At 30.5% G+C, this 21,643-nt stretch overlaps 1 protein-coding gene across 1 annotated transcript in view; it reads left to right on the top strand.

The window, feature by feature from the left end:
- The window catches only part of ptpn18 (protein tyrosine phosphatase non-receptor type 18), a 45,995-nt gene extending 34,880 nt beyond the window's left edge, over positions 1-11,115 (top strand). The window contains exons 14-17 of the mRNA XM_073819134.1: positions 1,699-1,730; positions 2,182-2,215; positions 5,770-5,859; positions 7,927-11,115. Coding sequence (XP_073675235.1) covers positions 1,699-1,730; positions 2,182-2,215; positions 5,770-5,859; positions 7,927-8,000 — 230 coding nt within the window. The 3' untranslated portion in view covers positions 8,001-11,115. The remainder of the gene's footprint in view (positions 1-1,698; positions 1,731-2,181; positions 2,216-5,769; positions 5,860-7,926) is intronic.
- Positions 11,116-21,643: the final 10,528 nt, after the last annotated feature.

Here is a 21,643-nt window from a genome sequence, read left to right as displayed (position 1 = left end):
GAAATAGTCAGCAGCATACAGTGAATACTGAATAGTGAGCTAGTTTTCCTTTTCGAACATAGCCAGTGTTTTCAAGCAGGTTTTATAAACATTTGCCTGCCTGCTATTGGTTAACCAACAGATAGTCCTGCCTCCAAATTCACACCATTTGTTGAGGACAGTAAATGGTGTATTATTTTCATATAATTTTTTTACTTTATTCTCAAAATATTTTGGCTTTTTTCCCAGAATATTTCGACTTTATTCTTGTAATTTCAACTTTATCCTCATAACTTCAACTTGAAATTAACTTGAAATATTTATACTTTATTGTCAAATTATTTCAACTTTTTTCTTGAAATATTTCAACTTTATTCTCGTAATTTCGACTTTATTCTCAAAATATTTCAACTTTATTCTCATAATTTTGACTTCATTCTCATAATTTCGACTTTATTCTCAAAATATTTTGACTTTATTCTTGTAATTTTGACTTCATTCTTATTTCAACTTTATTCTCTAAATATTTTTACTTTATTGTAAATTATTTTAACTTTTTTTCTTGAAATATTTCAACTTTATCTTGTAGTTTCGACAAAATATTTCAATTTTGCCTTTATTCTCGAAATATTTCAATTTTATTCTTTTAATTATTTTATTTTCGTAATTGAGTTTATTCTCAATTTTTTTACTTTTTTCTCAACTTTATTCTCGTAATTTCAACTTTATTCTTAAAATATTTAGACTTTATTCTTGTAATTTCAACTTTGTTCTCGTAATTTCAACTTGAAATTATTCTCGAAATATATTGGCTTTATTCTTGTAATTTCGACTTTATTCTCAAAATATTTTAACTTTATTCTTGTAATTTTGATTTTATTCTCATAATTTTTACTTTATTCTCAATTTTTCAACTTAATTCTCATAATATTAGACTTTATTTCACTGAATATTTCAACTTTATTCTCGTAATTTTTACTTCATTCTCATAATTTCGACTTTTCTCAAAATATTTTGACTTTATTCTTGTAATTTTGATTTCATTCTCATAATTTCAACTTCTCTAAATATTTTGACTTTTGTCAAATTATTTTAACTTTTTTCTTGAAATATTTCAACTTTATTTTCGTAATTTCGACATTCTCAAAATATTTAAACTTTAATCTTGTAATTTAGATTTTAATTTCATAATTTTGACTTTATTCTAAATTTTTCAACTTTATTCTCAAAATATTTTGACTATTTCACTGAATATTTCAACATTATTCTTAAAATATTTCAACTTCATTCTCGTAATTTCGACTTTATTCTTGTAGTTTCGATTTATTCTCAAAATATTTCAACTTTATTCTCTAAATATTTCGATTTTATTCTTAAAATATTTCAAAATTATTCTTGAAATATATTGACTTAATTCTCGTAATTTCAATTTTATTCTCATAATTTTGATTTTATTCCCAAACTCTTTCAGCTTTATTCAGGTTTCATAAACATTCGCCTGCCTGCTATTGGTTAACTAACAGATAGTCCAGCCTCCAAATAATAGAATAGAATATAATAGAATAGAAAAAAGGCAAAACAAATTGCATACTTCACTTAAAAAAGTAGTTTTCCAAACTTCAATGTTACTTGAACAATACTACAAAAAAACTACAATATAAAATATTACATGTTTTAATTATATTTTTTAAATAAGTCTTTTTTTGTTTTTTTCCTCAGGGGATTTGAGGTCCATGAATAGAGATTTGCAGGTAAATGATCTCTCAGTAATAAGATGTTTGCAGTCATTTTTGCTTGGCAGATTGATTTGTTTAGTTTTCATGTTAGCATATTAGATGTTAAATCAAAGTGCTAAGTACATATTAATCTTTTATGACGCACTTATATGCAGTTAATTTGTGTCTGCTCACTTGTAGATGTGTCACATTTACTTTCTTGTTTGTGTTTCACATTCACATTCAGCCTCTTCCTGTGAGATGAGGCTTCTAGCTGAGATCACACTCACAAGTTAACAAGCTTTAGCACACACTTTCAGGCAGTACATTTAGTAAAAATAACCTGACAGATTGAACGTTTCCAGTGAATATGATGCTAATGTCTGTTTGACTGATGATCGCAGGCTTTTTAACCCTGATAATATCACAGATTAAGCTCTGCAAAGAATATCATTAAAACTAATTAAATGAAATATGTTTTCCTCAGCCGCACAGTTCGCTTTCACGATCCCCAAGTGCAAGTAAGTATGCAGTTATGTGTTTTATTTACTATGCTTTTTTTTCTGTGTGAATTTACGCATTAATTATCAGCATATTTATTTTTTATTAAAAAAGAGCGAGTTTAAATGATTTATTCCACAAAAACATAAAAACTTATGCTAAATGGGGGTTGACATAAAATATTATCCTTATTTTTCTATAATTATAGTACATGATTTATGAACTATTAACTGAGAGTCTACATGGACCATTTGTACTTTTAAAAATGTATTGGTCACACCACAGGCATTTTAAAATGTACTAGTGAGGGCAAAAATAATATTAAAATTAATAAAAAAAAAAAAGAAAAATTTGGCTCATTTAATTTATTTACAAATATTTTTTTATTTTATTTATATGTACAGTATAATTTGTTATTATGCCATACAGTTTTTTTTTTTAATATGCTGGGTCATGGTAATATTTTAAATCTGAGACAAGCTAAAAAAATAAAATGAAAGTCTAACCTACAGTTATATTATTTTGCTCAAAAGCTTTTGAATTATGCGTAAAATAGTAAAAACAGAAATCTCACATCGACTCTTAAATTTAAGAGCATCTGCCTTATAGGTATATGCAAATTTTAACCCTCAGTGTTGATGTTGATTAACTTTAAATAATGTCCATAACCTACTTTTGAATGCATTCAGATACAGTCCATAAAGAGTGTGTGTTGTTAGTGATGTAGGAGTAGTTATTTTGAAATATTTCATATTTCAACTTTATTTACCTAATTTCGACTTTATTCTCATAATTTCAACTTTATTCTCAAAGTATTTTGACTATTCTTGTAATTACAACTTTATTCTCGAAATAATGTGACTATTCTCGTAATTTCGACTTTATTCTCAATTTTCAACTTTATACTCGTTATTTCGACTTTTATTGTCGTAATTTTTACTTTATTCACATTATTTCGGCTTTATTTTCGTAATTTCGACTTTATTATCAAAATATTTAGACTATTCTCGTAATTTCAAATTTATTCTCGTAATTTCAATTTTATTCTCTAAATATTTTGACTTTATTTTCGTATTTTCGACTTTATTTTCAAAATATTTTGACTTTATTCTTGTAATTTCAACTTTACTCTCAAAATATTTTAACTATTCTTATAATTTCGACTTAATTCTCAAAAATTGTCAGTTTTATTCTCAAAATATTTCAACTTTATTCTCGTAATTTTTACTTTCAAAATATTTTGACTTTATTCTCAAAATATTTTCACTTTTCTCATAATTTCGATTTTATTCTCGTAATTTTAACTATTCTCAAATTATTTTGACTTTATTCTCAAAATTTCAGCTTTAATTTCAATATTTTGACTATTCTCGTAATTTCAACTTTATTCTTAAAATATTTCGACTTCAAAATATTTTCAATTTTTTCTCGTAATTTCAACTTTATTCTCGTAATTTTAACTTTATTCTCAAAATATTTTAACTTTATTTTCGTAATTTCGATTTTTCTCGTAATTTCGACTTTATTCTTGTGATTTCATCTTTGTTCTCGTAATTTCAGCTTTATTCTCAAAATATTTCAACTTTATTCTCGTAATTTTGACTATTTTTAAAATATTTCGACTTTATTCTCTAAATATTTTCACTTTATTCTCATAATTTCGACTTTATTCTTATTTTAACTATTCTCAAAATATTTTCACTTTATTTTCATAATTTTGACTTTATTCTCAATTTCAGCTTTAATTTCAATATTTTGACTATTCTTGTAATTTCATCTTTATTCTCAGAATATTTCGACTTTGCTCAAAATATTTTCACTTTATTCTCGTAATTTCGATTTCATTCTCGTAATTTCGACTTTATTCTTGTGATTTCATCTTTGTTCTCGTAATTTTAACTTTATTCTCAAAATATTTTAACTTTATTTTCGTAATTTAGATTTTTCTCATAATTTCGACTTTATTCTTGTGATTTCATCTTTGTTCTCGTAATTTCAGCTTTATTCTCAAAATATTTCAACTTTATTCTCGTAATTTTGACTATTTTTAAAATATTTCGACTTTATTCTCTAAATATTTTCACTTTATTCTCATTTCGACTATATTCTTAATTTTAACTATTCTCAAAATATTTTCACTTTATTTTCATAATTTTGACTTTATTCTCAATTTCAGCTTTAATTTCAATATTTTGACTATTCTTGTAATTTCATCTTTATTCTCCTAATTTCATCTTTATTCTCAGAATATTTCGACTTTGCTCAAAATATTTTCACTTTATTCTCGTAATTTCGATTTCATTCTCGTAATTTCGACTTTATTCTCGTAATTTTAACTTTATTCTCAAAATATTTTAACTTTATTTTCGCAATTTCGACTTTCTCGTAATTTCGACTTTATTCTTGTGATTTCATCTTTATTCTCGTAATTTCATCTTTATTCTCAAAATATTTTGACATTATTCTCATAATTTCTATTTAATTCTCAAAAATTTTCAGTTTTATTCTCAAAATATTTCAACTTTATTCTTGTAATTTTGACTTTATTCTCAAAATATTTCAACATTATTCTCTAAATATTTTTACTTTATTCTCGTAATTTCGACTTTATTTTCGTAATTTTAACTATTCTCAAAATATTTTCATTTTATTCTCAATTTCAGCTTTATTCTCAAAATATTTTGACTATTCTTGTAATTTCAACTTTATTCTCAAAATATTTCGACTTTATTCTCAATTTTTCAACTTTATTCTTGTAATTTTTACTTTTATTATTGAAATTTCGACTTTATTCTCTAAATATTTAGACATTATTCACAAAATATTTAGACTTCATTCTCAAAATATTTTACCTTTTTTTGTTATTTCGACTTTTAACTGAGAGTCTACGTGGACCATTAGTCACACCACAGGCATTTTAAAATGTTCTGGTGAAGGCAAAAAATAATATTTAAAAAAAAAATGGTTTTAAAAAATTAAGAATAACAATGCATGTAACTATTTGGATCATTAAATTTATTTACAAATAATAATTAAATGTATTATGCAGTATTATGTGTTATTTTAAGCTACTTATTATTATATCATTTATTATTTTAAGTCTTTTCTGCAATCTTATGGCATAAAATTGGTTATTTTTACTCTGCTGGGTCATGGTAATATTTAAAATGCAAGACAAGCTGCATAAATCATATGAAAGTCTAACCTACAGCTATTATTGTGCTCAAAAACGTCATGCATAAAATAGTTATCAGAAATCTCACCTCAACTCCTAAGTTTGAGAGCATCTATCTTATAGGTATATGCAAATTTTAACCCACAATGTTGATGTTGAATGACTTTATATAATGTCCATAACCCACCTATGAATGCATTCAGATACAGTCCATAAAAAGTGTGTGTTGTAAGTGATGAAGAAGTCGCTTCAGTTCCCCGGAGGCTCCTTATCGACCAAATAAGTGTGAAACACTATCTAGCAGTAAACAGGAAGAAGTGTTAGATCAGTGCTGGTTTTACTCTCAGATTCTGAGTTTGGTTTTGAAGTTGCTAAACGTTGTTAAACATGTTTTCGCAGCTGAGAGCCAATCATCTACAGATGAGGATTATGAATATGTGTCTAGTGTTGTCAAGGACACCAGCAGCCCATTTGCCCCGGGCAGCCTGGGTGAGTAACGCCATATGCACACTAAATCTTAATTCTGTACACAACAAGAGTACAGAGCAGATGAACATTTAGGTTTGGATGGGTTTTGATGAGTCTTTGGACAAAACTGTGTGCTGTTATGTTTTCTAGTTTGTTTTAAAGTCGAGTGCCTGCCTAAATCAATCTTTTTGTGCACATGTTAACTGCTAACTTGTCATTTAGTAAATGAAAATAAATAAACTGCTGCCTTACAACAGATAAACTGATCTAACTGAGCTTTTTACACCACACACACTTACAACCACAAAAAAGCGACAACAGTGTGGTTTCTAGGCCTCAAGAGCTACCATATCCGGCAAAGGCAAACATCACTATTACTATTGCTCATATTTCGGGTTAGACGACAAACTTCTAATCTTCCATATTAAAGCTCTTTGCAGAAACCCACCCAACTTAGTTACTGTTGCTATAGCACTCTCACGACACACAGCATGTAGTCACGCAGCGAAAAACTGACAGAGCAACGAGGACACTGACAATGCATCGACAGACAAAAAGTAAGTAGTAAGTCTACCGGCGAGATAGAGAAATAACAAGAAGAATAACAGTGCACAGTAAACGGTAAAACTGTTTACACTGTAAACCAATGTGTTCATCATGACAGTTTTAGTGCCAGGTTAAAAAAAAAAGAACATTACGAGAATAAAGTCAAAATATTACAAGAATGAAGTCGAAATTACTAGAATAAAGTAAAAATTATGAGAATAAAGTCGAAATATTTTGAGAATAAAGTCAAAATTATGAAAAAAGTTGAAATATTTCAAGAAAAAGTTTAACATTTAAAGAATAAAGTCAAAATTTCTAGAATAAAGTCGAAATATTTCAAGAATAAGGTTGAAATTGTGAGAATAAAGTAAGAATATTTTGTGAATAAAGTCGAAATTATGAGAATAAAGTCTAAATATTTCAAGAATAAAGTCAAAATTACAAGAATAAAGACAAAATATTTTGAGAATAAAGTCGAAATTATGAGAATAAAGTCTAAATATTTCAAGAATAAAGTCAAAATTACAAGAATAAAGTCAAAATATTTTGTGAATAAAGTCAAAATTATGAGAATAAACTCTAAATATTTCAAGAATAAAGTCAAAATTACAAGAATAAAGTCAAAATATTTTGTGAATAAAGTCGAAATTATGAGAATAAAGTCTAAATATTTCAAGAATAAAGTCAAAATTACAAGAATAAAGTCAAAATTACAAGAATAAAGACAAAATATTTTGAGAATAAAGTCAAAATTACTAGAAAAAAGTTGGAATATTTTGAAAATAAAGTTGAAATCATAAGAATAAAGTAACAATTAATAAAGCGGAAATGTTTTAAGAATAAGGTCGAAATTATATGAATAAAGTCAATGTATTTCAAGAATAAAGTCAAAACTACGAGAAAGTCGAAATATTTTGAGAATAAAGTAACATTACAAGAATAAAGTCAAAATATTTTGAGTCAGTAGTAAGTCAAAATGTTACAATAAAGTCGAAATATTTGAGAATGAAGTAGAAATTACAAGAAATAAGAATTTATTTATTCTCAAATTATTCTCAAAATATTTTGACTTTATTCTCAAATTATTTCGACTTTATTCTTGTAATTGTGACTTTATCTCATAATTTTGACTTTATTCTCAACCACGGAAAGACATGCACACCATTTTTCAAGTTCAGATCCACCGATGTTAATCCACTCTCTTGTCTGGTTTGTTTGTCTGACAAAAACGCCATTATGATTGGTCAGATCGCCTGTCAGTCAAAATCTCTGCGCTAGGTTCAGTTTTGTTCTGTGGAACAAAACTTGTCATTTATAGCATAACTGTCGTCCAAATATCACAGACTTTTTTTCCATAGAAGAAAGAACGTCTTACAGGTTTTGAATGATGTGAGGATGTAAATTAGTACAGAATGTGTATATTTGAATACAGTAACTCCCAACAAAAAAAGTGTGTCTAAGTGCTAATGTATGTGGACATGAATGTATTCTCAGGTGCCTCTGGTTATTTTTAACATTATCTGTGTTCGTCTTGCTCTTCAGGTTTCAACTCGCGCATAAAGAAACCCAAAGGCCCTCGAGATCCGCCGGCCGAATGGAGTCGTGCAGAAAGATGAAACTGCAACAGGTTTTAGGTTTTATAAAAAAATGAAGCCAACTTACTGTAGCCTGTTCCAGTAAATGCACAGCTATTTTTAGACTGGGTAATGAAGCGTTATTTATTTCCTTCAGAGGTAGTTTTGTTTGTATTACTGTTTGACATACTGAAGCAATTTATGATTATGTACAGTAGTGTAGTTTATTGATGTATTTGTGTGGCAAATAATATAAAAACTAAAGAATGAATGTGATTCAAAGGGACCATTTCATTTATTTGTAATCATTGTAGTTTATTTTTATCCACCAAAACTTTTTTTTTAACCTTATAGATGTTTACAATGTAAATGTGAGTTGTGATCTTTTCTAATATATTCATCTGACATCAGCAAGTTGCCGTTTAGTTTCACCGAATGTTTATTTTAGACTTCTCAATGTTTTCATAGTATATTAAACCGTTTTATTTCAAGTCATCAGGGAAAATGTGAATTCTTATAATGCAACCTCTGTTAAGGGGAGACACTGCAGGCAAAAATGCATTTTTTTTATGCACCTATCAAGTTTGAGATTTTGGGCCTTTTTCAGACTAGCGGAAAGAAAACATCCAAAAAACACTGTTAAGTGTTGATTTTATAGCAATTTATTTATTTGTGTCAATAGATTTTAATTACAATGCATCTTTGTAATGCATATTATTTCAAAATGAGCTTTTTCTACACTTTTTCTACACTGAGCCATAAATCTCCACTTCAGTAACATGTACACACACCAAACTTTAAATTTTTATTCCCGTCTATTTCCTGAAGGTTTTTACAGAGGGATTTGTTCATATATAATTTGCTTGATTTTTATACAACATTTTTTCCGCCAAAAATGGAAAAAATGTGTTTCCTGTCTGTTCAAATTTTTTTTTTCGGAATTATGGCGTGACGAAATGAGATTCCCTTTGTAAAAACTTTTGACTCTAATATGTCAGAAATTAAACAATAATGTGGAAACTTACTTTATCCGGTGTTTAGATTTTTGTACTAGAAATGTATGCAAATTAGCACATACAGTCAAGGCCGAAATTATTCATACCCCTGGAAAATTCTGACTTAACTTGCTGGTTGAATAAAAAATTTTTTTTTTTTTTTTTTTTTTTGACCGGAAATGACACAGGCTTCTCCCAAAAGATAATAAGACAATGTACAAGAGGCATCATTGTGGAAAAAAATATTTCTCAGCCTATATTTACATTTGAACAAAAAGTGGCATGTCAAATTATTCATAAGCTTCTCAATAACCAATAGAAAAGCCTTTATTGGCTATTACAGCAATCAGACACTTCCAGTAATTGCCGACCAGCTTTTTGCATGTCTCCACTGGTATTTTTGCCCATTCATCTTTAGCGATGAGCTCCAACTCTTTCAGGTTGGAGGGTCTCCTTGCCATCACCCTGATCTTTAGCTGCCTCCACAGATTCTCAATTGGATTTAAGTCAGGACTCTGGCTGGGCCACTGCAAAACGTTAATGTTTTTGTCTGCTAACATTTCTTCACTACTTTTGCTGTGTGTTTTGGGTCGTTGTCGTGCTGAAATGTCCACTGGTGCCCAAGGCCAAGTTTCTCTGCAGACTGCCTAATGTTGTTGTTGAAAATTTTGATGTATTGCTCATTATTCATGGTGCTGTTTACTATGATTAGGTTCCCTGGTCCACCGGCTTAAAAACACCCCCAAAACATTAGGTTCCCACCACAATGTTTGACAGTGGGGATGGTGTTCTTAGGGTTGAAGGCTGCTTCTTTTTTACGCCAAATGAAGGATACATGATTGTGGCCAAACAATTCAATTTTTGTTTCATCTGACCATAAAACAGAAGACCAGAAGTCTTCTTCTTTGTCCAGATGAGCATTTGCAAAGGCCAAGCGGGCTTTTGTGTGCTTTATCTGGAGCAGTGGTGTCCTCCTTGGTCTGCGTTTGTAGAACCCAGTGGTGTGCAGTGTCTGTTGGACTGTCTGCCTTGAGATGTTGCCACCAGCAGAGCCCAGATTCATCAGGATGGCCTTGGTGGTGATGCTTGGATTCTTTTTTTACCTCTCTCACTATCCTCCTGGCCAGCACAGGTGTCACATTTGGGTGATTTTTTTTCACAGTGCGGAACGTCTTGTATTTTTTAATAATACTTTGCACTGTAGCCACTGGAACTTCAAAACATTTCGATATGGTCTTATAGCCCTTTCCTGACTTGTGAGCAGCCACAATGCGCAGCCGCAGGTCCTCAGTGAGCTCCTTTGTCTTAGCCATGACTGTCCACAAACCAACAGCAGAGAGCTTCTGTTTTTCACCTGTTGAGTTGATTAAAACAACTGCTCCCAATGAATCAGGGTAATTAGGATGCTTTAGAACAGCTTGGACTATTTGGAATGGTATAGAACTTTGGATTTTCCCATAGACTGTGACAGTTTGCAAAGGGTATGAATAATTTTGGACATGCCACTTTTTGTTCAAATTGTAAATAAAAGCTGAAAAATATTTTTTTTTCCTCAATGATGCCTCTTGTACATCATCTTATTATCTTTTGGGAGAAGCCTGTGTCATTTCTGGTCAAAAAAAAAAAACTTGCTGGTTGAATAAAAGTAACTTTAAGTCAGAATTTGCCAGGGGTATGAATAATTTTGGGTTTGACTGTATTTCATTAAATAATGCCTCATTTGCATATTTAAACCTAACATTTGAGAAAACGTGTAATACAAAAAATGTTTGCAATTATCAGTGTAATCAATCAACTGGGTAAGTAAGGTGATAACTTTTTTTTTTTTTACCCTATTCAGCTGCAGTGTCTCGCCTTAACTTAAAAGCTGGTGTAAGGTTGTTGTGATATGATGTGTTTGTCAGTAGAGGGCAGTGTTGAGGTGTGCTTTCTCTGCATGTACTCCGCTGAAAAACAGATCACTCAGGTCATAAAAATAGTCATTTATAGACAATATAACATGTGCATGATTACTGATGCTGCATCTCATCTCTGATTTTGACTTTTTGATATTTAGCCATAAGAGTATCTTATTACATGGGACTTCGTGTGCTGTTTGAAATTCAGTTCTAAATCCAGTTCTGTTCAATCTCAGAACTCATTCCGGTGATAAAACAATAAAACTTGCCCTCTAAACTCCAGTGCGATTTTATTTCCCTCATGAAAATCAATGGAATCTTAAGTTGTGCTTAAAGGAGGGAGCACGTTTTCCCAGATGCTCAGCCTGTTGGCAGTGTTCCTGGATTTGTGTTTTTGATGATGAATCACTCTTGCAGGATGGTAACAGTGATATCATGCAGAAATGCTGAGATGTTTTCTACTGCTCTTTACACCAGATCAAACATGCATCGCCTGGTTAAGACCGACTGCTTTAATGTGGCTGAGGCATGAAGACTTAAAGTCCATGATGACAGAAGGTCTGAGGATTTCTTATAAAATGCATAGTTCTGGTCCTGGATGCTGATTGGGCAATATAAATAAATACGTGAAATAGGGTGGACTTGTATGGAATTTGATACATTTAATAATTAATAATCCTTTTTTTTTTTTTCACAACAATTATGAACATAAGCATGCATTTTGTGTTTAATATAGTTTAATATAGTTCAATTATAGTATTATTATACTAATTAATGTCATTGTATATACAGTAATAATTATTGCTATTAATAATAAAATAAGTTAATATATTGTAATAAGTTATATATAAAAGTAATATATATACATATATATATTTAATACAATATATTAACTTATTTTTATACCATCATAATAATATTAATAGTAATAATTATTGCTATATGTTAGTACAATTTTTAGATATTGTATTATGTATAATATATAACATGATATATATCATTATATAATATTTAATTTAATAACTTATTTTTATATCATAATATTATTAGTAGTAATAGTAATAATTATTAATATTATTATTATTATTAATACATTAGTAATATGTGTAAAATAATTTAATGCAACTTAACTAACTTTATATTATTTTAATAGTAATAATTATTAATTTTATCAATACAATTGTAATAATATTTCTTACAATATATCAACTTAATGTTTTTGTCATAATATTATGATTAGTAATAATAATTATTTTATTTTTTATTATTAATGCATTAATATTATTTGTGTTATATTATGTTTATAATATATAAAATGATATATTTATATCTGTATATATCTATCATAATATTATAATTGGTAATCATTCTTATTTTATTATTTATTATTACTAATGAATTAATAATATTTGTTATATTATGTTTATAATATATAACTTGATATATTTATATCTGTTTATCTATCTATTATATATTAAATAACACAATATATTAACTTATTTTTAAATAATAATTATAATATACTATATTAGGTATAATTAATTCTAATTAACTTTAATAAATTATATAAAAATAAAATCATTTTTAATCAAATTTATATGACAGAAATGAAAAAGATTATTATTACTACGTATAACATATGGGGAAATCAGTCTTCTTTTTTAACTATAAATTTATTGTGATCTTCTTAACAGTCCTTTGATCAGTGCTGTGATTGCAGGAGAGCTGTCCAAAACAAAAACAACATGATTATTATATCAAAAAATCCCTGTAGATGTTGTTTTAGCCTAAGGGAGTTTTTCTCTGAAGGTGTTGCAGTCAACAGAGACTCCATTTTTAGTCATGCAGTGAATATTTTGACTCCAGCCTTGCTCCAACTCTCTCTCTCTATGTGTGTGTGTGTGTGTGTGTGTGTGTGTGTGTGTGTGTGTGTGTGCGTGTTTATGAGTGTGATGAGACAGAGGAGAGCCCGACAGAGGAGTCTGAGGATACACAGACAGACGGAAACTCATAGGAAAAAAAATAACAATGAAACAGCAACCGACAGGCAGAGAAGGAGAGACTGTTTGCTAGTGTTCTGCTAATGGCTGCTCTGTTAGCAGTAAAGCCTGTAGGGTAAGTATCCATATATATGTGTGTGTGTGTGTGTGTGTGTGTGTGTGTGTGTGTGTGTGTGTGTGTGTGTGTGTGTGTGTGTGTGTTGGTCTCCTCTGAGCTCCTCTGGCTGGGTAATCCCATTCAGCACATGCTAATGTGAAACCAGATTCTAATGACCTTCTGCCATGGCTTTTCAACCCAGGCCTGGAGCAATCTCACAGCAACATCTCATAGATGCTCTCTCCAAGAACGCCCCCACAGTAGCACACAAGCATCCCAGTGAACAAACCATCTTACCATAAAATCTCTCTTATCCACACTATCGCTGCAGAGTGCCTCAGACGTTATGGTTTGAGTGAATTATTATTGTAATTTTACAGTACAATCACACTTTCTGGCAGCATCCCAATTTGCATAGTGTCAGTTCTATATGGTGTTCAACAGTCATGGCGCTAGAGCTTGTTTGAATTGATCTAGGAGTAGTGTGTTCTTTTACTTACAACTTTTTAAAACTTTTTTACAACTTTTTTTTCTTGAATGTAGAAATCTCCTATTTATTTGATCAAAAATACAGTAAGAAATTTGAAATATTATTGATTATAACAGTTTTTTTTATATATATATTTTATAATGTAATTTATTTCTGTGATGTCAAGGCTGAATTTTCAGCATCATTACTCCAGTCTTCAGTGTCCTTCGGAAATTATTATAATATGCTGATTTGCTGCTCAAAAAACATTTCTGATTATTATCAATGTTCATAACAGTTGATTAATATTTTTTGTGGAAACCATGAGATGTTTTTTTCAGGATTCTTTGACAAATAGAAAATTCTGAAAAGAATCTATCTATCTATTTATCTGCCATAGTTTGAAACAATATTTTTTTTTATCTGGTAAAATAAATAAAAAAATGAGTGTGATGAGACTTTTTCAACAACAAATAAAACTTAACTGGACATTTATTTTATATATATATATATATATATTATTTTTTTTATTTTATTTTTTTTAATATATATTATTTATTGTGTTTATTTTGAAATAAAATATACATATAGTATATATATTCAACAACAAATCAAACTATAAACATCTAATACACTTAAAATATATTTTAATCAATTATATTTTTATCATTTTATTTTAATACAATTGTGTTTTATCCACAGTAAATAAAATAATAAATTAAAATAAAGTTTAAATACTTTTAATAAATTCTCTGTTGTTTATTGTAATTATTATAGAAATATCCTGCCCCTTAAAATTGCCTAAATATAGTCTTTATATATTTTAGATTTTTTAATATATATTTTTTTCTCAATATTTGTCTTAATCAGTTGTATTTACTATCAAATTTAAGACAATAAATAAGGTATAGTTAATTCAAATTAATGAATTAATCTTAATCAATTATAAATCGTTTATTGTATTTATTATGAAATAAAATCATATATAATAAAATTACACACACATATGTGTGTGTGATTTTATTTCAACAACAAATAAAGCTTAAAAACTTGACGTTTATATATATTACAATATACATGTATAAAAATTACATTATAGTGTGTGTATATATATATATATATATATATTCAACAACAACAAAACTATAAAAATCTAAAATACTTAATGTATATGTTTTAATTATTTATAAATTATTTTATTTTGAAAAAAAAAAATTATTATTAATAAATATATATATATATATATATATATATATATATATATATAGGCTGTATTTTAAAACTGAGTTTTTAATGTTTATCCTTGTGCAGTACTTTGTCTCTGTTATTTTATCTGGTAAAGGTCATAAATATGTAGATTTTTGCCCTTTAACCCTTTTTACTCTGCATGTAAATACCTTTACTGACAATATTGCGGCTTATTCAGTATCTTGTATGTCCATTTACATTTTGATTCTTATAACAAGCTGCTTTTTAAAGTTTTCTGTGTTGTACATTTAAATGTACTTAAACCCCCAGAATATTCCTTTAACTGTTCTTTATTGTAATTTTACCCTGCTGTCTCAGTCCATGTCGCATCTCAGCGCATCCAGAACAGTTGGTACATTTACCAGCTCACATGAAGGCAAATCAGTTAACACTCTGTGAGGTTCTTTCATTGTTGTTTCAAGATGGCTTCACTGTCGTCTGTTAGATTATTAATCAGAGTGCGGCTGTAGAAAGCATTTAGTGTCTTTCCGGTCTCTTCGTGACCTCGGGATCGTAAGCATCCCATTCAGTAAGTGTCCGCAGTGAGAAAACGGTCAGTTCTGAGGGAAGACAAAGACAGTGAGTGAGTTAGAGAGAGAGGAGAGGCCGTGGCGGCCCTCAGGCTGGTTTGGATCCAGCAGACAAGGGAGGCCTGTGTTCACTAGAGCACATGGATATTGATCTGCTCCCTGCCGTCTCACCGCCCATCTGTTTGGGTGAAGACTGCGATACCTCCATACTACAGCTCCCGCCGCCATCTCCATGGAGACTAATCCATTTATCCCACTGAATTACAGTATCGGACAACTTTTTTTTTTTTGGTAGCCATTTTGTGATTGTCAATCTGGGTTTTAACTTTGACTCTTATTGATTAATCTGTGGTTACATACATTTAGAAATGCTTTTATCAAAAGTGACTGCAAGAGTGGAGTCGTACAAGAATACACTTGTGTGTTTAACATAAACATACAAGTCATTCAAAATCTGCTCATGAAAACATTTGCAAGAAAAAACAATTTTGAATTGATCTCTCTCTTTATAACAAATACACATTTATTACATAGTCTGCATTTAATCTATATATAGAAAAAATGAATCTCAAAAATAAAATGTTCACAGGGGAGGAAAATCATTCTTTATTTTTCTGACTAATAAAATGGAAAAAGAAAACGCTTTTTCAGTAAATGCAAAAACGGTTGTGATATAAATCAACAACAAATAAAATAAATAAGAAATATTTATTTAATAAATAAAAAATTATGTAAATATATATATATATAGATATATATAGATATAGATATAGATATAGATAGATAGATAGATAGATAGATAGATAGATAGATTTTTTAACTATTTTCTGTCTTTGTGATACTGCTTATCTTTTTTAAATAATATTTTTTTATTGTTTTCAATATTTGTCAAAATTAATTGCCTTAATTGTATTTATTATAAAAAATAAGATACTATATAAATGTATAATTAATTAAAAGTAATTAAAAAGCAAAAATTCAAAAGTTAAAAATTAAAAAAAATTAAAAAGTTAGTTAATTTATTTTAATTTGTATTAATTTAATAAAATACAAATTGTGTGTGTGTGTGTGTGTGTGTGTGTATATATTTTTTTTTTGTACTTTTTTTGTAGGTTTTTTTTTTCAAATAAAATTAGTAAATGCAATAATAAAGGTAAAATTATTTACAATAAAATCTGCATTATTTATTGTAAGTATTATGAAAATCATGTTCTTGTAATATTGCCGAATAGTCTGTAAATGTTTTAAAATATATTTCATATATGTTATAAAATATATTTTTATATATTATATATTTGAATGCAGTTTTTCAGTATTAATGTTAATCAATTGTATTTATTCTAAAATTTCAAATTGAGTTAGGGTTAGGTTATAATAATACAGAATGTATTATACTTTAAAATTGATAATTAATTCCAAGTATTTAATTAATTTTAAGTAATTATTAAAAAAAATATTGTATTTACGTTAAAATAAAATGTGCTGTCCTTGTGACATCGCTAACATAGATAACTTGGTTTGTAAAAAATGTAAGACATTTTTTAATTATCTTTGAAAAAAAATAACATCATGTAAATGTAAAGCTTTTTTACCCCCCCCCCCCAAAAAAAAAATATATATATATAATTTTTTTTATTTATTTTATAAATATATAATAATAAATATTTATTCATTTATTTATTTATCACGTAAATTTAAAGCTTTTTTACCCCTCCCCCCCAAAAAATAATAAATATTTATTTATTTAAGAAATAATAAAATAATAATAAAATAAAAATATATATATGTTCAATTTATTTATTTTAATGTATTAATTTTAGTTTAGTTTAATTTCATTGGCTAAAGTCTTAAATGAAATTTTATTTACATTAACAGGCTAGATTGAGCAGAAGCAGTAGCAGGCATCGTTGCACTCGCAAAGCAAAGCTGCCATGTACTTTGTAAAACAGGCTTTTTTTCCACCCCAGCAATGAGAATCATGTTTCCCATTATATGCCCCCTTCAATAAATATTGATAAATGAAGTTGAGCAAGTCTCGTTTAACCTCTCTGTAATGCCATATAAGCCTAATACAGCTGTATATTGTGCACATACTGTGTCCATTCCTTGCTTCATTCCTGGTGACTGAGCTCGGCGAGGTACTGGAGGGTTTGGGGAGAGGGAGGGAAACGGGTCAACCGCGGGCTTTTTGATGACTTCTTTTGGACTCAGATTAGAGAGCGCCGCTTCAGGGGGGTGCATTTTTCCAGAAGTTTGAGGGCCAAAACTGAAAAAGGGAGAGAAGCAGAACCGAAGGGAGACGGAGATGAAGGGTGCAGGTTTGGAGAGAAGACGGCATTTTTGCTGTAAGACAGGCGGAGAGGAGGTTCGGGCTGGTTTTGATTAAGAACCTCGCAGGATTTAAGGCCCAGTAGTTTGACTCTGACGCATGGAAGTGAAAGTTCAATAACTGTAATGAAACCCAGATAATGAATGGTCTCGCAGGCATCTGTCATAAAGCTCCAGCGCTGCAAAGCTACACATGACAATCTCATCGCTCAACATATATGCACCGTGTGGCTTTTCCAGCTTTTTAAGATTCCTGATGTATTCCAGGACTAAAAATAAGGCTTTACAGCAGTGCGGGAGAATCCCGTGCAGGCACTTCCTGTTTAATTATGGCCGCCTTTGTCTTAATTGCCTTGTCGGATTTCTCTGACATCATTTGCTTTTGTGTCTGACTCACTCAAATTTCCGCTCGCCCGGGCCAGACTATTGCTTCATTTACCACAGGTCGGGATGTGTTTTACTGTCTACATATTCATTAGTGTTCATATCCTTTAGTAGTGTTCGCTGCATGAAACTGTTCTAGAATGAATCACCGGTCTAATTTGATGCTACAAATGGACTGCATAACACTCATTCAGATCATTCATGAATGCTTATAGTGCATGAAAATACTAGGAACTCGTGTCACTGGAAAACAGTAGCTTCTGTAACTTCTGGCTGTTGACACTTCAAAGTCGGTTTAGACAAATATATGGAAACTATCCAAAGTTCTGTTACTCCTTAAGCAGTGAAACCTGCACCTTTTTATTCAAACATGTGTCCTCCTGATGTGAGGAAAATTTACATTTAGATCCGAGGTTGCGATCTGAATTAAAAGTTTCACGGACCGACTAGGAAGTCCCAATCTGGATTAAATTATTTGTGAACATGCTCCAAGTCCCGATCTGAATCAAATGATTTGTGATACATGGAGTTCCAATCTAAATCAAATACAGTGCCTTGCTAAAGTAATTAATTTTAATTAATTTAAAAATATTTTTTTTTTCACATTTTGTTTTGTTGCAGCATTATACTGCTTCAAATTACTTTTTTTCCCCACATCAATCTACACTCCCAATCCATAATGACAAAGCACAAAACAGGTTTGTACCAAATTTGCAAATTTATTAAAAATAAAAAACTGAAAAGATCCCGTTGCATAAGTATTCATACCCTTTTCTGGGACACTCGAAATTTAGCTCAGGAGCATTCATATTGCTTCTAGATGTTACTACACTTCGAGTGGAGTTAAACTGTGGCAAATTCATTTAATTGAGTATGATTTAAAAAGGCACACACCTCTCAGAAAAGGTCTAACAGCTGAAAATGCATATCATCAATGCATTAAACCAAGTCCTGAGGTCAAGATAACTGACTGTAGAGCTCAGTGACAGACTTGCGTTAAGGAAATGATCTAGGGAAGAATTCAGAAAAAAAATCTGCTGCATTGAAGGTTTACAGAAGCATGTAGCCTCCATTATCCATAATGGAAGACGATTGGAACAACTAGGACTCTAGAAAATGTCTTCCAGCCCCCATCCAAGCTGACAGAGCTTAAGAGGTGAAAAGGTGAGGCAAAGAATGGCAGATAATTGCCAAATGCAGATGCATCATACCCAAAAAGACTTGAGGCTGTAAAGGTGCTTCAACTATGTACTGAGTTGAGGGTATTTGCGATATGCGCTCCGACGTTCCTATTCCTAAATCAAATGACTCGTCAATCTGCTCCAGTCCTGATCTGAATTAAATGATTCATGATCTGTGCTCCAAAGGTCAGATCTTATTTAAACGATTCATGAACTCGCTCCAAAATCCCAATGTAAATGATACACAAAGTTTCGATCAAAATCAAATGATTCGCAGTACGTTATTCGATTGGAGTTCTTCAAAACAGTGAATCATTTTGCAAAGCAATAGTTTGATTTCGAGTTATGAAAAGACCAGTTTCACCCATTACTCTGTGCTTTTCAAAATAATTATAAGCGATGTTGAAATTCAAAAATAAATGGCTCTTTTGATCTGGTGTTTGCTTGTGAATCGCTTCAACTGAATGATCGAACTTATGAGTTTTTACCAATTAAAGCGGTTACCATTATAATCGTGTTTGTAGCTTAATTCACTATTTTAAAAAGTTTAACCAGTTGTTGTAGATAAAAATTTTTTTAGTAGATTTAGTAGTGGATATTGGAGACATGTCCCTAGTGTAATAATTAATTTTATTTAATGAAATTGTATGTATTTTGTATATAAAATTAACTAACTAATAAACTAATAAAATGTAATATTTTACAATACATGCATGATAAACAATTGTGTAATTTCCTGTCCATGTGATACTACTTAAATACAGTTGTGCATGTCAACATTTGTCTCAATCACGTCTATTTTTATTCCTCCCAAGGAATTTGAGGAGAACCAAGTGAGACAAACACTTAAAAGAGACATAATTGAGAACTCCCTTAAGTGTCCTTAGGTAAGAAAGCAGTAACAATTCCTCTGGGAAGCGTTCTGCATGTTCAGTTTGTTTTTCTAATACATGTTAATGGATATCTGTGCAAGGACTAGTTTATTAAAGTGTCAAATTTTCAGCATGTTTAAAATGAAATGCATCTCACGCCGTTTCCTCACGCAGGGCTGAAGTGGGCGCCTGCTCTGAGCCAGAGTTCTGCTTCCATGAGGGGCTGTAGGGAGAGTATTCAGACCTGTGGTTAACTACAGATTATACTCCCCCAGGGACCGTGAGCTGCATACTGCGCAGCCAACCTACCCGTCTGTCTCTCTCTCGCGCAGAGGGAGGGCGGCCGGTGGTGAGCGTGAGCGCGGCGTGGCGTGGGCTGAGCTCTGGGTGTTGGCTGAATGGGTGGAAGAGAGACCACAGGCATGAGACAGTGTGTGTATGTGTGTGTGTGTTTCTGGGAACAGCAGCTGGTGTTGATGCTGAGATCTCTAAACTCATTCGGTTCTTGTCTTACTGTTCGGGGCCCGGGGGAAAGCGGTGTGATGAATACTGGCAACACATTCGAAAAAAATCACACACCGTTAACCGTCAATATCGTTACCCCTGTGTTCAAGCACGAATTGTGTGATGTAGCACGAAATGTGCTGAAAGGTGATGTAATTTTTGAATGCTAAAATGCTTTCTGTCAGCCAATAAACAGTATTGGCTGATAAAAGCAATTATCTCCACTAACAGCAATCGACAATTGTTTAAAGGTGCGGTATGTCATTTTTTGACTGTACTAAGGCCCAAAGTATACTTTGGATTTTACACGTACACGCGGGTTCACATACAGTACATAACCAGAATAGCACAGTATGCAGGGTTTAAAATGAACATCCGTCAACCCACCAAATGTGGATCAAAATCAGCTGTGCTGGGTAATGCTGTCAAAGTTTGGGTACTTTTCATAAATTATGTTCACTCATTAATTTCTTGAGCGGATCTGCCACAAATACTGAACTCGTAAATCATCATGATACAATTGAAGTCAAACATTTACATCCCCCTTTTAGAATCTGCAAAATGTTAATTATCTTAGCAAAATAAGAGGGATCAATAAAATGCATGTTATTGTTTATTTAGTACTGAATAAGATATTTCACATAAAATATGTTAACACATAGTCCACTAGAGAAAGTAATAGTTGAATTTATAAAAAAAAAGACCCTGTTGAAAACGTTACATTCCCTTGATTCTTAACACTATGTTGTTACCTGAATGATCCACAGCTGTTTTTTTTTTGTTGTTTTTTGTTTTTGTTTAGTGATAGTTGTCCCTTGATAGAAGTCCCTTGTTTGTCCTGAGCCGTTAAACCACAAATTCTTTGGTTTTCCAGCATTTTTCTGTATTTGAACCCTTTCCAACACTGACTATGATTTTGAGATCCATCTTTTCACACTGAGGGCAACTGAGGGACTTATATGCAACTATTACAGAAGGTTCAAATACTCGATGCTTCAGAAGGAAAAATCTTCAAGAGCTGGGGGGGGGGGGGTGAAAACTTATTGAATTTGAAGATCAGGGTAAATGTAACTTATTTTGTCTTCTGGTAAACATGGAAGTATCTTCTGTAGCCTCTGAAGGGCAGTCCTAAATGAAAAAAATATATATATTTAGGCAAAATAAGAAAAATGTACACAT

This window comes from Garra rufa, chromosome 15, assembly GCF_049309525.1.
Source record: "Garra rufa chromosome 15, GarRuf1.0, whole genome shotgun sequence".
Lineage (NCBI taxonomy): Eukaryota > Metazoa > Chordata > Actinopteri > Cypriniformes > Cyprinidae > Garra > Garra rufa.
This window is presented reverse-complemented; position numbering and strand designations above follow the sequence as displayed.